This window comes from Herpailurus yagouaroundi, unplaced genomic scaffold (genome assembly GCF_014898765.1).
Source record: "Herpailurus yagouaroundi ecotype Mexico unplaced genomic scaffold, PumYag 207, whole genome shotgun sequence".
Lineage (NCBI taxonomy): Eukaryota > Metazoa > Chordata > Mammalia > Carnivora > Felidae > Herpailurus > Herpailurus yagouaroundi.
In genome coordinates, this window is record NW_024412438.1 from 5,364,582 (window position 1) to 5,379,593 (window position 15,012).

At 41.8% G+C, this 15,012-nt stretch overlaps 1 protein-coding gene across 2 annotated transcripts in view; it reads left to right on the forward strand.

Moving 5' to 3' along the window:
• The first annotated feature begins 3,105 nt into the window (after window positions 1–3,105).
• Window positions 3,106–15,012, forward strand: part of GATAD2B (GATA zinc finger domain containing 2B) — a 53,012-nt gene continuing 41,105 nt past the window's right edge. Inside the window, exon 1 of one of the 2 annotated variants that reach the window (XM_040452882.1) lies at window positions 3,106–3,122. Coding sequence is in view for 1 of the 2 variants with exons in the window: in XM_040452881.1 (XP_040308815.1) it covers window positions 11,058–11,110 (53 nt within the window). In the remaining variant the exon portion in view is untranslated. Of the gene's footprint in view, window positions 3,123–10,056; window positions 11,111–15,012 lie in introns of those variants that run through there. The other variant, XM_040452881.1, reaches the window with a different exon arrangement.

The following is a 15,012-nucleotide window of genomic DNA, read 5'->3' on the forward strand; positions in this document are numbered from 1 at the left end:
AGAGATCAATGAGGCAAGCAGAGTGAATTGGGCTCTTGAGTTTTGGCCAAGAAATGCTCAAGCCATCGTGGTGTAATGGAATGAGTACGGGCTTTGGAGCCAGCATCTACTATTGTTAGCTGAGTCAATGACTTCATTCAAATTTCTTAATTTCACCAAGTTAATTTCCATATCTGTAAAATAGGAAAAGGACCCTATCTTCTTGCTTTGTTGTATGGATTAAATAAATATTTAGTGCATTAAATTTAATGCATTAAAATTCTCAGTGAATGTTACATCTTTTCTTTTTCTTCAGAGCATTACAATTTGGATAACAGTTACCAAGAAGTATTTTAAAATTTACAATTTTCAGCTCACACAATAAGCAGCTTGGTTTGGGATGATTATGATTTGGCTGAAAAAAAGCAGGGGTGTTGGCTGCCACATAGTTCTTAATTTTCCAGGATCTGAAGAAAAATACCTGTTGATGTGTGAGCATCTCTGGTACCTCTAGACTACTAATCAATTTAGTATACAGAGGAGATACTGTGGTGAACATAGTGTACTGCTTTAGCCTGTGTCAAGTTGGAGAATTAAACTGCGTGCTAATGGTAATCACTACCAACTGCTTAGTTGTATCTAAGCCTTTCATACTGTCTCAAAGACTGGTAAAAATTGACCAGTGTTTAAAATGCAGTTAAGGGGCGCCTGGGTGGCTCAGTCGGTTAAGCATCCGACTTCGGCTTGGGTCATGATCTCGCGGTCCGTGAGCTCGAGCCCCGCATCAGGCTCTGTGCTGACAGCTCAGAGCCTGGAGCCTGTTTCAAATTCTGTGTCTCCCTCTCTCTCTGACCCTCCCCCATTCATGCTGTCTCTCCCTGTCTCAAAAATAAATAAACGTTAAAAAATAAATAAAATAAATAAATAAATAAAATGCAGTTAAGTGTATTCAGTGGACTTAAATGAGCATGATGTCTGAACGAAAGTTGAAAAAATAGTCTCCCTGCCACTATTTTTTTTTTTTTAATTTTTTTTTTCAACGTTTATTTATTTTTGGGACAGAGAGAGACAGAGCATGAACGGGGGAGGGGCAGAGAGAGAGGGAGACACAGAATCGGAAACAGGCTCCAGGCTCTGAGCCATCAGCCCAGAGCCTGACGCGGGGCTCGAACTCACGGAGTGCGAGATCGTGACCTGGCTGAAGTCGGACGCTCAACCGACTGCGCCACCCAGGCGCCCCTCCCTGCCACTATTAAACATAGAACCTAGTGAGCTTCAGTTTGAAATTCATAGTTTGTCTCTTGTGGAAATGTATTGAATAAGTGGAAAATGGACTATTTTCTTGGCCCCATTTATCACAGACACGATGATTTCCCTTATCTCCTAAAATAGTACAGTACCTAGATCTGGAGACCTCTGATGGGCTTCTGTTAAGTACGACTTACTGTGACTGAGATATTACAACATCATCCACTTGAAGCTTAGCTTGGCAAAGTGTAGGGTTTTCCTGTGTAGTTTGTAAATTATTGAATGCCTTTTGCCAGTGGCCAGTACTGCCTATTTCAGATTTAGCTCAGTATTTGTTTTCTGAAAACAGAAATTAATATTAGATTGCTCAGGAAAACTTCTTTTACAGACTGAAATCTTTGGGTAGGGCATAGATTATTTTTCTCTGTATTCTCTAGACTCTAGAAGCTCTAGCAGTTGGAAAAATGAGGGTTTTGTGAGAGATTCTGAAGGAAGTCCGTACAATTATGATTTGAGTTTCAGAAGCCCAAATGAGGCAGGTATTTGGGGTGGTTTATTGATAGGAGAGGTCGATTGAAAAATAAGGACACCCCCTCCCCCTTGTTAGTCCTTGTTCCTGTTTATAAAGAACTTATTTCCTTAAACAAAGACCCTAGCGTAAGGGTCCTCCAGCCGGTACATGTCTAAAACAATTACTGCCGTTCCCCCTCTCTTTGGTTTGCTGGGATTTCTTCCCCACCACTTTCTGACCTTTTATGAGTACGTTTGAGAGATGAAAACTCCTTATAAAGTGACTGGAGACCATCTCTCTAGAACAGAAAAAGGAAAATTAGGAGAAAGTTTCAAACATGTCTAGAGTCTTGATCAGCCTATAGAAGGACATAGGTGGTGTGGTAAATGGTTTATGGTGGGTGGGACGTTGGCTGGAGTCTGAGGAGGAAGAGTTCTAGGCTGGGACACAGGAAAATGAGACCGTATTGCAGCCTCACTATGGCTAGGCCTAAACCATTACACATTGTTCAGTTGTGGTAAAATATACGTAACAAGGACCTAACCCATTTTTATGGAGTGTACACGTGCTGTCATGACTACTTTGCTCGGACACCGTGCTGTGATTTGTGCTAGATGTGGGTTCAGCTGCCCCGAGTGGTGTGAGTGGTGTGAATCTGCGTATACCTACCTGTGGGACAGCTCCAGGAACAGATCTCCAAGGAACACGTCTCCTGTCTTACCGATGTCTGTTCTTTAGCACTAGCGGTCGGGTTTATTTGTAATTTGGAACATGTTTTGTCATTGATGCTGTGATTTCCTGTCCTGGATGTTGGCTTTGGAAGCTAAACAGTTAAAGCATCATGATTTCAGAGGAAACTAGCTCTCATGAATGAAGGCAAAGTTTGGCACTAGGCCAGAATAATGGGGGGCAGTTAGGGTGGGGAGACTAACTGACTTTTGTACCACAAATGACATTTGAAAAAATTAAAGAGATAATTCCATGTCCTGAGGTTATAAACCGGCTTCAACTGGTTCCCCCCCCTTCTGCCCCCGCTAGGCATCATGGGTAAAAGTAAGCATCCCCCTGTTTCTTTTGTTTAATGTAACAGTACGCCATGTGATTGGCAGGGCAGTGCCCGCTTGGAGACCGGGTTTATGCAGGTCTCTCAAGGGGGCTGGCACGTATGGGGTCGTCCCTGTGCTACAGAAAAAGCCTTTCTTACGATAGAAAAGAGAAAGGGGGCCTCTCCCCACCTCCTCCCCCCAAAGCCCCCACAAAAACAAAAACCTGAACCCATCTTTTATTCCTTCTTTTCCTCCTTTTTCTGTCCTCCCTCCCCCCATCCCCTTCTTGTCTCCAGCTTTCCTGGCAGCTAGAGGAGGGAGCAGAAAAATGTAAACCTGTAAGTACTTTTCACTGTCCTTGCTCCCCCCTCCCTTTTTTCTTTATCTAAAAGCAGAAACTCAGAATTGCTCTGAGTTCTTCACAGCCTTTTCCTGACTGTGTGTAGAAGGTGATATGCTGAGGTTTCTAATGGGATTGAAATAATAAATACTGTTGCTTTTTACAATTTGTTGTGGAGTAATTGTTTCTCATCCAGAGCTCCTTTCGGTTTGGATCCTCAGTCGTTCTGCTTCATCCTTTTGCTGTAATGGTCTCTGGCTTCTAGTTTTCTTTGAGCTGAAGCTATAAGAAGGATATTATGCTAAGGTTTCCTTTTTCTTTCTTTTTGAAAAAAATTTCTTTTGTCTGTAGCAGTGATGGTTCTACTCCCCCTTACCCTCACTTACCCCCCCCCCTTTTCCATGTCAGCTTCAACCCTGCTCTGTGAATGGAGTCAGCCAGCTGACTGAGTGCTGGCATCACGCCAGCGGCTGCAAAGCAGTGAGAATGTGCGCGCGCTCGCGTGTGTAAGTGTGTACAGAACACAAAGGGAGAGGCCTGCAGCCTAGGAAATCACAGGCTATTATATAAGGAAGTCTGCGTCATCTCTGCTTACTTGGGCCGATGGACAAGGAAAAGGGGACGGTTTAGAGCAAGAAAAATACCCGTTTGATACACACACACACACACACACACACACACACACACACACACACACATTTTTTTTCCTTGCTGTCTTTAAATAAAATTAGATTTTTTTTGTTGTGGCAAAATGAGAGGGAGCTTAGCTTCTCTGTCCGAGTGACAGTGACTGTGTTCCTAATGGAGCTAGTAACTCTTCTGGGAGGTGAAGCAGTCTTTTCCGCATCTGTTTTCCTGCCTCCATATAGAGGTGTGCCTGCTCAATGAAGAAGGGTCCCTAAAAGAGAGATGCTGCCTGGATTTAACAGCTGTAATTTGTTAAGATACCTCCCCCCCCCCAAAAAAAAAAAATGTTTCTAATCATTCCAGATTGCCGAGGGTCCCGGAGTGGATGGCCATGGGGGTGCTCTTAGGAGACACAAAAAGCCATATAATAGAGCAAATAATATCGGCTAACTACTCCTTTGAGCAACTCCCCCCCATTTCCTCTTTTATTTCTTATTATTGTTCTATTTAGTGTATTATAAAAATGCAGTGTTCTCCCCTGCCATGTGCTGCGGAGTTAGAGTTATACAAAAGGAAAGTGAGGTAGCACATGGAAAGAAGGAAAAAAATCTAAGCTTCCAGACTTTGCAAGTGTTGCAGTTTAGAGATTCACTTGGAATGATTGTATGTTTCATTGGTTATTAGGAGCTCAACATTCATTTAGAAATTATATTTCACTTTACCACCAATTTACCCTGGTGTCTTTTTTCTCAGTTTCTCTTTATGTGCTTCCTGGCTGTGATACATACATGAAGCGGCTCTTGTGTTAGGTGGAGTGTGAAATAAAGTGTATTAATGAATAAAAGAGGGACATGCTGTTACAGTTGTTTTATGTGAGTTTATTTTTATTTCTTATCTGACCATTCAGAATAATGGTGCTGATATGCAATAATCAAGTAGGGAGAGTTTGGAATGGGAGGAAGCTTTTGAAGTACTTTATCCTATAATAAGGTTTGTCAGGTTGCAGTCTAGAGGAAGCTCCTTAATTCAGTCTTTTTGTTATAGCCTATGAATTTGTACTCTTGCCACATTTTTACATCCAACAATCTTTGAGTATATGTATATTTTTCCCTTTGGCATATGAATTTTGGTGCAAGTGTTAAGAGGTGCACTCTGATCTGTGTCTCCCTCTCTCTCTGCTCCTCCCCCACACTCTGTCTCAAAAAAAAAAAATAATAATACATTAAACAAAAATTAAAAAACAAAAAAAGGGGGGTGTCTGGGTGGCCCAGTCGATTAAGTGTCTGACTTCGGCTCAGGTCATGATCTCACAGCTTATGAGTTCGAGCCCCGCGTTGGGCTCTGTGCTGACAGCTCTGAGCCTGGAGCCTGCTTCAGATTCTGTGTCTCCCTCTCTTTCTGGCCCTACCCTGCTCACACTCTGTCTCTCTCTCTCTTTCTCAAAATCAAAATAATAAACATTCAAAAACACAAAAAGACGTGCATATGAGGTTATACTTTTTTGTGTCTTATCTTTTAATGTTTATTTTTTGAGAGAGAGAACACAAACAGGGGAAGGGCAGTGAGCAAGACAGAGACAGACGATCCAAAGCAGTCTCCACACTGAGAGCAGAGAGCCCGATGTGGGGCTCAACCGGGAGATCATTGACCTGAGTCGAAGTCGGATGGGGATGCTTAACAGACTGAGCCACTCAGGCGCCCTGAGGTTATACTTTCTTTAAGGGTTGCTGGGTGGGATTTACCAGAGCAGCTGGCCTGAGCTCATTTCCTAGGCTGCCCCCAGTTATATTCCCCCCAGATAGCTGGGGCCACTCTTTTTCTTTTCCTTTATAAATGAGTTAAGGGAGATTGTTTCCCAGTCGGTTGAATCCTGGGAGACAAAACAGTATCAGACCAGCCTAGCTCAAACCTCGAGACCAAAGATTCAGAGTTGTGAGATTCCCTGGTTCTTAGAAATAATAATTACCTTTTTAAGTTGATGCTATTTTTAAATTCTATTTGGTAATGTTTTTTTCCATGGGGAATAACCATTTTACATGTGTGTATGTGTGGTGTTATGTTTACCTCTTACATTGGTTTATATTAAATATAAAGAGAAGTGAAGATGTAAAGTTTATTTCACCCCTTACCATCATCTCTAACATCCTGTCTGTATTGTGATGCTTGCTTATTGGACCGATAGGTTTTAAAAAAGATCTTTTGCAGCCTTTTATTTCTAACTTTTTTCCTGGTGCCTGGAAGCAGATTAGTAGGGATAATCTTACGATTAGGTAGTTATAATCAGTGAGGCATAAGTTAATACATTCTATTAATGGACAGACTTTGTGTTTCTTCTCATAGGCCCTAGTTATTGTTTAGGAGTGGATGAAGAGTCGTTTTGAAGGATGCGTGGAATCTGTCCTTTGACCATCTCTGTCTCTATCACTTGTTTTAAGTGATGTCTGGCAGAATTTTCTTTATATGTCAGAACTCTTGTACTGATTTATTATACTATGTGCTAGCATAACTATTATTATTTTATTCTGACTTATTATAAGAGGGTGGGGGGGGAGGATTGCTTACCTCCTATTCATTAGGCTTTTAGGCAACACACCCTAACTTGTCATATTTAAGCATAGAGGCCTTTATGATCCTTGGTGTGCAGTAACTGAACACTGTCACCTAAAGCTGGATCACCTAAGTTCTTGCATTCAGTGAAGTTAATGTGGTAGTTAATGTGGTAACACAGTTAATGTGGTAAACTCAGTGAAACAGAAGAAACGCTGTAAGAGCAAGTAAATAGCAACCGTCTTTGCGTTCTTATTCAGAATAACTGTCTTACCAGTTTGGATCAAAAAACCAAAAATGCCAGTATAGATAGATACTACATAATATGATGATTAAGAATATGGACCTTGGCTCAGTCAGTTGAGCATCCGACTTCAGCTCAGGTCATGGTCTTGCATAGTGGGTTTGAACCCTGCATCGGGCTCTGTGCTAACAAAGAGCTCAGAGACTGGAGCCTGCTTCAGATACTGTGTCTCCCTCTCTCTCTCTCTCTCTCTCCCCCTCCCCTGCCCATGCTCTCTCTCTCTCTCTCTCTCTGTCTCTCAAAAATAAATCAATGTTAAAAAGGAAAAAAAAATGGCCATTGAAGTAAGAGAGACCTTTGTGTTTGAATTAGGCTTAACTATTTACAGACTGTGAGACCTTGGAAAGTTATGTAGTTTATCTGTTTTCTGTAAAAGGATAATTATTAAAATTTAAAACTCTCCTATAAAGGGCTTAAATGAGATAAGGTATTATAAAGCACTTTAGAGCTTAGCCAATAAGAGCTCAGTGAATGTTAACAACTGTTACTGATATTCTGTCTGTTGGGTTTACTGCTGTTTTCAGTGCTCTTACTAGTTTCTTTTAGCCAGTCTGTGGCTACCGCTACTTTTTATTTTCGTGATGTATTTTGATTAAGAGTGGGTTTATCGACCTACACGTTGGAAGAGTTTAGATCAGAAGTCAGCAAACTACTGATTGTTTTTGTAAATAAAGTTTTATTGGAACACAGCCACACATATTTCCTTACAACAAGGGAATTGAATAGATGGCCCACAAAGTCTGTAAAATATTTACTATCTGGGGTGCCTGAGGGGCTCAGTGGGTTAAGTGTCCAACTTTGACTCAGGTCCTGATCTCTTGGTTCATGAGTTTGAGCCCCACGTCAAGCTCCGTGCTGACAACTCAGAGCCTGGAGTCTGTTTTGGATTCTGTGTCTCCCTCTCTCTCTCTCTGCCCCTCCCCTCTGCACGCTCTCTCTCTGTCTCTCTGTCTCTCTCTCTCAAAAATAAATAAACATTAAAAAAATTTTTTTAAAGTGGAGCCTGAGTGGCTCAGTTGATTAAGCATCCGACTTCGGCTCAGGTCATGAACTCGTGGGTTGAGTACGAGCCCCAGGTGGGAATCTGTGCTGACAGCTTGGAGCACGGAGCCTGCTTCCAATTGTGTGTCTCCCTCTTTCTCTCCACCCCTCCCCCCACTCCTGCTCTTTATCTGTCTCTCATAAGTAAACATTAAAAAAATTTTTTTAATAAATAAATTAAGTATTTATTATCTGGCCCTTGACAGAAGAAGCTTGCAGACCCGTGGTCTAGGTCTAGATCACTTTTCCTAGAAAAGTGAGCCAGGAAGGAAGTTCTAGAAATCCAAAGGGAGGTAATTAAAATTGACTAAACTTAAATGAACTAGAAGGAGTGGGTTTTTGGTATGGGATTTTGTAGCCTGGCGGATAGCAGAAGGAAGATACGTTGACATAGCTGATATGAATTAAGGTAAAGGAAAGTAACGTTTGGAGTTGGTTAGGTAATAGTATTGGGGCATTTCATGTGGTGGTATTAGAGTACAGACAAGAAGGCTTTGCCACCAAGTAGTTTGCATTGAACCTGGAAGATAGGGGCGCCGGGCTGGCTCAGTTGGTGGAACATGCAACTCTTGACCTTGGGGTTGTGAGTTTGAGCCCCACGTTGGGCATAGAGCTTACATTTTTAAAAATCTGGAAAATACATGAATTGGTAGGTTTCTTTATTAAACATGTGTATTAGTTGTCAGAGTGTGGTCTGTGGATTCCTTGGGATTCCTGAGAGCGTTTCAGAGAGTCTTGAGATCAAAACTGTTTTCTAGTAATACAAAGGCTTTTTTTGTGTGTTTGTTTGATTTTGCCTTTTTCACTGTGTTGACATTTGCACTGATGATCCAGAAGCAGTGGTCAGTAAAACTGCTGGTGCCTTTGCATGAATCGGAGCAGTGGCACGAAACTATACTAATGTTCATTGTATTCTTCACTGCTGTACAGTTTAAACTTGCAGTTTAAAAAGAAAGATGCAGTTTCACTTGAAGAGTATTTTGATGGAGTGGAAATAAACTTTACTTTATCTTGACCTTTCAGAACATGGCTTTTGAATATTTTGTGTGATAAGGTGGGAAATGCTCATGAAGCACTTTTGCTGTGTACTGAACTACAGTGGTCTCAAGGAAAAGGACAGTCGAGTCGCAGGCTAACTAGCTGCTTTCTTCGTAGAACCGTTCCTACTTGATGAAAGAATAATCAACGCACTGTGGTCTGTAGACTTGGGTATTTGACAGACAGTCTTGAAAACTTACAAGAACAACTTGATTATATTTGTGCCCGGTGATAAAAGCAGAATAAAAATTAAACCAGAGTTTGACAGCTCAGAACTTACTTTTATGATGAGATCAGTTGGTGACATTACCCAGTATGATTCGTTTTTATATTGTATAATGAAATATGTCAGCACTTGAAATGTAATGACTTAGTGGACCAGAATTTTTCCAAATGACAAATGCATGATGTAACAAAATCACGTGTGGGTAAAAGATCTATTCAAAGTGTGAGATAAGATGGACCAATGGATTTTAATGTTACAGTGTGAAAAGTTCATTGATAAGGTTTCAGATTTCAAATTGCAACTAACCCTTGGAAACGGTTTTGTTAATTGAGGTAAAAGTCACATAACATAGAATTAACCATTTTAACTTGTATGATTCAGTGGCATTTAACACAATTGCAGTGTTGGGCAACTACCACCTAAATCAAATCCCACAACAGTTTCATCACCCCAAAAGGAAACCTGTACCCACTAAGCCATCACTACCCATTTCTCCTTCCCTCAGCATCTGGCAACCACTAATGTGCTTCCTATCTTGATGGAGTATCTGTTCTGGATATTTTACACCCATGGAATCCTAGGACACATGTGACCTTTCGTGTCTGGTTCCTTTCACGTAGCATGTTCTTGAGGTTCATTCATGTTGTAGTGTTTATCAGTACTTCATTCCTTTTCACATCTGAGTAACATTCCACTTCAGGAATATACCACATTTGGCTTGCCCGTGCATCAGTTGATGGACATTACAGTTTTTTCTACCTTTTTGGCTACTGTAAATATTACTGCTATACACATTTTTCTATACGTTTTTGACCGAATCCCTGTTTTCAGTTCTTTTGGATATTTACCTATATAAATGGAGTTGCTGAGTCATGTGATAATTCTAACTTTTTGAAGAACCACCAAGCCATTTTCCAAAGCAACTGTACCATTTTATGTTCCTACCAGCAATGTACAGTTCTAGGATTCCAGTTTCTCCACATCCTCAACGCTTACTATTTCCTGCCCTTTTTATTACAGCCATCTTAATGGGTGTGAGTTGGTACCTCATTGTGGTCTTAATTTGCATTTCTCTAATGACTAATGATCTTTGCATGTGCTTATTAGCCATTAATATATCTTCTTGTTCAAGTCCTTTGTCTGCATCTATCGAGCTTTGAGTATATCAAAGATGAAGGAATCCACAGTTCTGATCATTTGAAAAGATTGCTAGAATACCCTTCTCTGGTATCAGTATGAACTCGTAAGTTTTAATTTATACACCTGTTCATGTACACGTGTGCACATACAGAGATAGAAATAGATGTGTGTGTGCTTGTGCGTGTACACGGATTTCCTTTTTCTGAGAGGACTTGGAAGCAGTTACGCCACCATAGCAATGAGCACATGTGACACCAGGTCTTGTTTTCTAAATGCTCTTGTCTGGGGGAAGAAACTTGAGTTCCTTGGAGAAGTGACTCAGGGCAAAGGAAAAACGTCCTTTGGACCTGAAACATGACGTGGCTACCAGAAGAGAATGAAATGCTAAAACAAACAAACAAACAAAATGGTGTACCAACTTGAAGGAGCTTTCAACACCGGATCTGGGACAATTTGAAGAACAAAATAAGTAATGATAGTAACAGATTATAACCCATGGGATGAAATAAATATCCGTAAGCCCATGGTGCTGCAAATAAATATTTGAATAAATAAATACGAGACAGCCATGTATTATAGTAAAATTCAAATTAATAAACATAGAAGGAATGATGGAAACATTAGGCAGATACTAATAATTGTTACAGGCAAGAATTGTCTGTGAATGCTAAAGTTAGTCGGTGGAAGTTGGATGTAAAATGAGATTTTGCGTAGCCTCAGAGTATCTCTTCAGAGTAACGTTCAGTGGAGAAACCTGTCAGACCCCACCGCCATCAAGTGATTACAGTTAACGTCATCATAATGCAACATGTTGACATCATGTGCTTGCTGAGAGGATACACTGAGAAGGGTACAGTATTGCTTTTGTGCTATTTTTGTCAAAAATACGTAACTTCAATCTAATGAGAAAACATCACATTAACCCAAATTTGGGGGCATTTTACAAAAGGGCTGGCTGCAAAAGTGTGAATGTGAAGAAAGAATAAAAACTGTCACAGTTAGGAGGAGAGATGTTGGAGATCCACAAGAGCAGTGTCGGGCTGCAGACTGAATGTGGAAGCAGGTATGGGAACCCAGCTGTCTGGGGTTAATGAAGCCAGACATTAATGAGATTTGCAAAAAATGTGAAACAGTGCCACTCTTCTCACTGTACTGTTCTCTTTTTTGAGAAAATAGTTGTTGTTTTTTCTTATAAAGGATATGTCACTCATGTTAACTTGGAATGTGGGCTTTTTTTTTTTTAATGAACTAACATTTTTTAAATTCTGTTTTAATTTCTAATATAGTGACTGTTGATAGCTCTAGCCACAAGCAGAATCTCTTTGGAGCCACTGATTTTTTTTTTTTTTTTTTTTTACATTTATTTATTTTTGAGAGACAGAGACAGAGCACAAGTGGGGGAGGGGCAGAGAGAGAGGGGGAGACACAGAATCCGAAGCAGGCTCCAGGCTCCGAGCTGTCAGCACAGAGCCCGATGCGGGACTTGAACCCACGAACTGCAAGATCATGACCTGAGCTCAACTGGCTGAGCCACCCAGGCGCCCCTGGAGCCACTGATTTTTAAGTGTCCTCTTAAAGGGATCCTGAGACCAAAAAGTTTTGTGAGCCAGGAGAGTGTGCACGATAACTGCAACAAAGACCCCCCCCCCCCCCAAATAGGATGGCTCAAACAAGATACAAAGTATCTCTTTCGTGTAGGGTTCTTGTTGCTGTATTGCTTCATGTGGTAAGCTCAGGAATCCAGTTTCTCTGACATGAACTTTTCTGCTGATGCCCAGGACAGTGGTTCGCATGCTTTAGTGTACATAGTCACCAGGAGGGCTTGTTAAAACACTACTGCTAGTCCCCATCCCCAGCAGTTCTTTTTCTTTTTTTCTTTTCAGTGTTTTTTTGGGGGGAGGCGGGGGGAGAGCGAGCGTGCGTGCACCCGCGAGTGAGCGGGGAAGGGGCAGAGAGAAAGATGGAGAGAGAATCCTAAGCAGGCTCTGCCCTGACAATGCAGAGCCTTATGTGGGGCTCGATCCCACAAACTGTGAGAACACGACCTGAGCCAAAATCGAGTTATACGCTTAACCAACTGAGGCACCCAGGCCTCCCTTTTGGGGGATTTTTAACTTACCTGACAGTAGGTGACGTAGCAGTGAATAATGTAGACCAGTCTTTCACTCCACAGACTTTAAAATTCAGTGGAGGGAGAAAACCGACAATAAGCAAATGCAAAAACAAAATAAAAACAGAAAGCAGAAACAAAACAAAACAAAACAAAACCACGTAGTGGAGTGCGCCTGGCTGGCTTAGTTGGAGGAGCATGTGATTCTTGATTTCAGGGTTGTGAGTTTGAGCTCCGTGTTGAGTAGAGATTACTTAAAAATAAAATCTTTAAAAAAAAAACGAGTTTGGGTGTCGTTTGTAGTTTTAAATAGTCGGATCCATGCTGTTCTACCTAAGAAGAGCTAAGACAGTTTCTAATTCAATGTCATATATGTATATAATTCTTGCTGCTTTAATTTGGAGAAGTGAGTCTTGCCTCAGCAGGAAGTTGATAAAAGGGAATTGTAGTTTTCTTTGAACCCCAGCTCCTTTCTTTAAGCTTGATGCTTTTGCAGCAGCTTTAGGAATATTTGCAGTTATCTGCCAGCATCTCTGTAGTTGTGTCAGATTGTTTTCTCTGGTTGGCCAGATTTATTTCCAGTTTGCCAGATATCGTTAGTATAATAAGCACTTTAGAGTCAGATATGTTGTGTTTCTATCCTATTGGGAGAGTAGCGTGGTCTCTTTTGATTCTGTGTTATCTAAATCTCCTCTAGGGGCGCCTGGGTGGCGCAGTCGGTTAAGTGTCCGACTTCAGCCAGGTCACGATCTCGCGGTCCGGGAGTTCGAGCCCCGCATCGGGCTCTGGGCTGATGGCTCAGAGCCTGGGGCCTTTTTCCCATCCTGTGTCTCCCTCTCTCTCTGCCCCTCCCCCATTCATGCTCTGTCTCTCTCTGTCCCAAAAATAAATAAACGTTGAAAAAAAAAATTTAAATCTCCTCTTAATGGACAATTGCTAATAGACATCCACATCGATGCGCTTGGTCACACCTTTACTCTTCCACCAGTTCCTGGATCCTAGAGATTGCTGCCACTGGAACTGTGTGGAAGCAGTCTCTGAAGTGCTCCAATGAGGGGTGCCCAGGTAGCTCAGTTGGTTGAGCATCCGACTCTTGATTTCAGCTCAGGTAATGATCCCGAGGTCATGGGATCAAGCCCCATGTCGGGCTCTGCACTGAGCATCGAGCCTGCTTGAGATTCTCTCTCTCCCCCTGCCCCTCTCTTCCCCTCCTGTGCACAGATCTCACTCTCTCAATAAACAAAGAAACAAAATGATCCAATGAAATGGTACAGTTGGAGATAATTTCACTCTTTGTAGCATCTAAGATGAAACCTGTTGTGTAGCCATTTTGTTATCCCTTAGGGGCTCTTACCCCCTTCTGAGGAATCGGTTTCAGAGTTTGGTTTATATGTGTGTAAATTTCTTTTGGGAGCTGAAATAGGTTACGTTCTGGGAAAGTGCAGAGTTAATTGCCAGGAGTGATTGGCAATAGGAGGCATTAGGTAGCTGGGAAGGAACTTAGCTTTCTGGTTTGCACCTGGGTGGCTTGGGTAGCTTGAAGATGTGCAGGACAGGACCATTGCTTGGCAGGGCCTGCAAGTGCAGTGTGCTTCCGGTTTGGTGGCAGATAAATGGCTGTTCGTTCTGCTGCACGGAGAAGGCACAAGCCCCCGGTCTCTGAGGCACTGGTGAGATAGATAGAATTTGCACGTATGAGTGTGTCTGTCCCTTTGAAGTACGCGGATTGTCGTTGGGAGATTTGAGTAGGCCTGCTCTTTGTGGGATAACTAGGTAGCTAGGCTGCTGCTTACAGCATTCTCCCTTCTCCGCTATGACTAATTTAGTAGATAGAGCTGTAAATATTCTTGAAGGATATCTGGAGAAAATTTTGTGAGGCCAGAATCTTGGGAGATTTTCCAGTGGCGTGTAGGTCACTGTTTCCCTGTCACCACCACCTCCCAGCTCTTGTTTCCTCAAAATGTAGAAATGTGGTTACTCTCACCATGAATTCAAATGCCTCTGGCTTTTATTAGTCTGTTTATGAATGTGTGGGTGTGGTAAACACATGCTTCGTGTGTGTGGTGCTGTTTGCATGTACGTACCTATGCAAGATAATAATTGAATAAAAGTCTTCAGTGATGGAACGGAACATTACAGGCGACCGCCATCAGTGAAATGAAGCGGGCACCCCTTGCCGTCCCTGGTGTGGTAGAAGGGACATGTCCTGGGCACTGGAATTAGATCTAGGTTTTAACCGTGACTCTCCTGTCGTGTGTGACCTTGGGCATGTTTATTTAGTCTTTCTGAGTCTCCGTTACCTCATTCATAGGATGTGTGGGGGATATACAGACTGTACTGAGAATTAAGTGAAAAACTGTTGCTATGGTTCTTAATCCACAGTTTTGGTATTAGCCATCACTCAACTGTTGTTCTCCTATTTTGCCTTCCTCTTTGCCCCCAAACACACCTTGCTACTTTTCATCCTACTGAAATACACTTTCCCCCAACTGTTTTCAGATTTGTGTGATGAATGGTTTATCTGGGAAGAGGCTCTCCCGAACATGTGTGTACAAAATACACTTAGGAGATCTTCTGAGCAGGGTGAAAAATCTCAACCATTCAAAACTCTTCTTTCCTTCCACCCATTGTGGGTGGGGTTTTATCCACCCTGGGATGAAACATGAAAAATACTTGTTTTGTTTCTGCCTTCAAGTGTTATCCCAGTAGTATTCCTCCAGAAACGCTATATTTGTTCTATTTTGCACAAAGAAAAATGGAGTTTTCTAGATGAGTTCTGGAGGAGATTGGAAAAATGTGGCTTGCTTAGCAATTTACAACCTAAATTGCTTACTGGCCTGTTTCTTTTGTGAAAG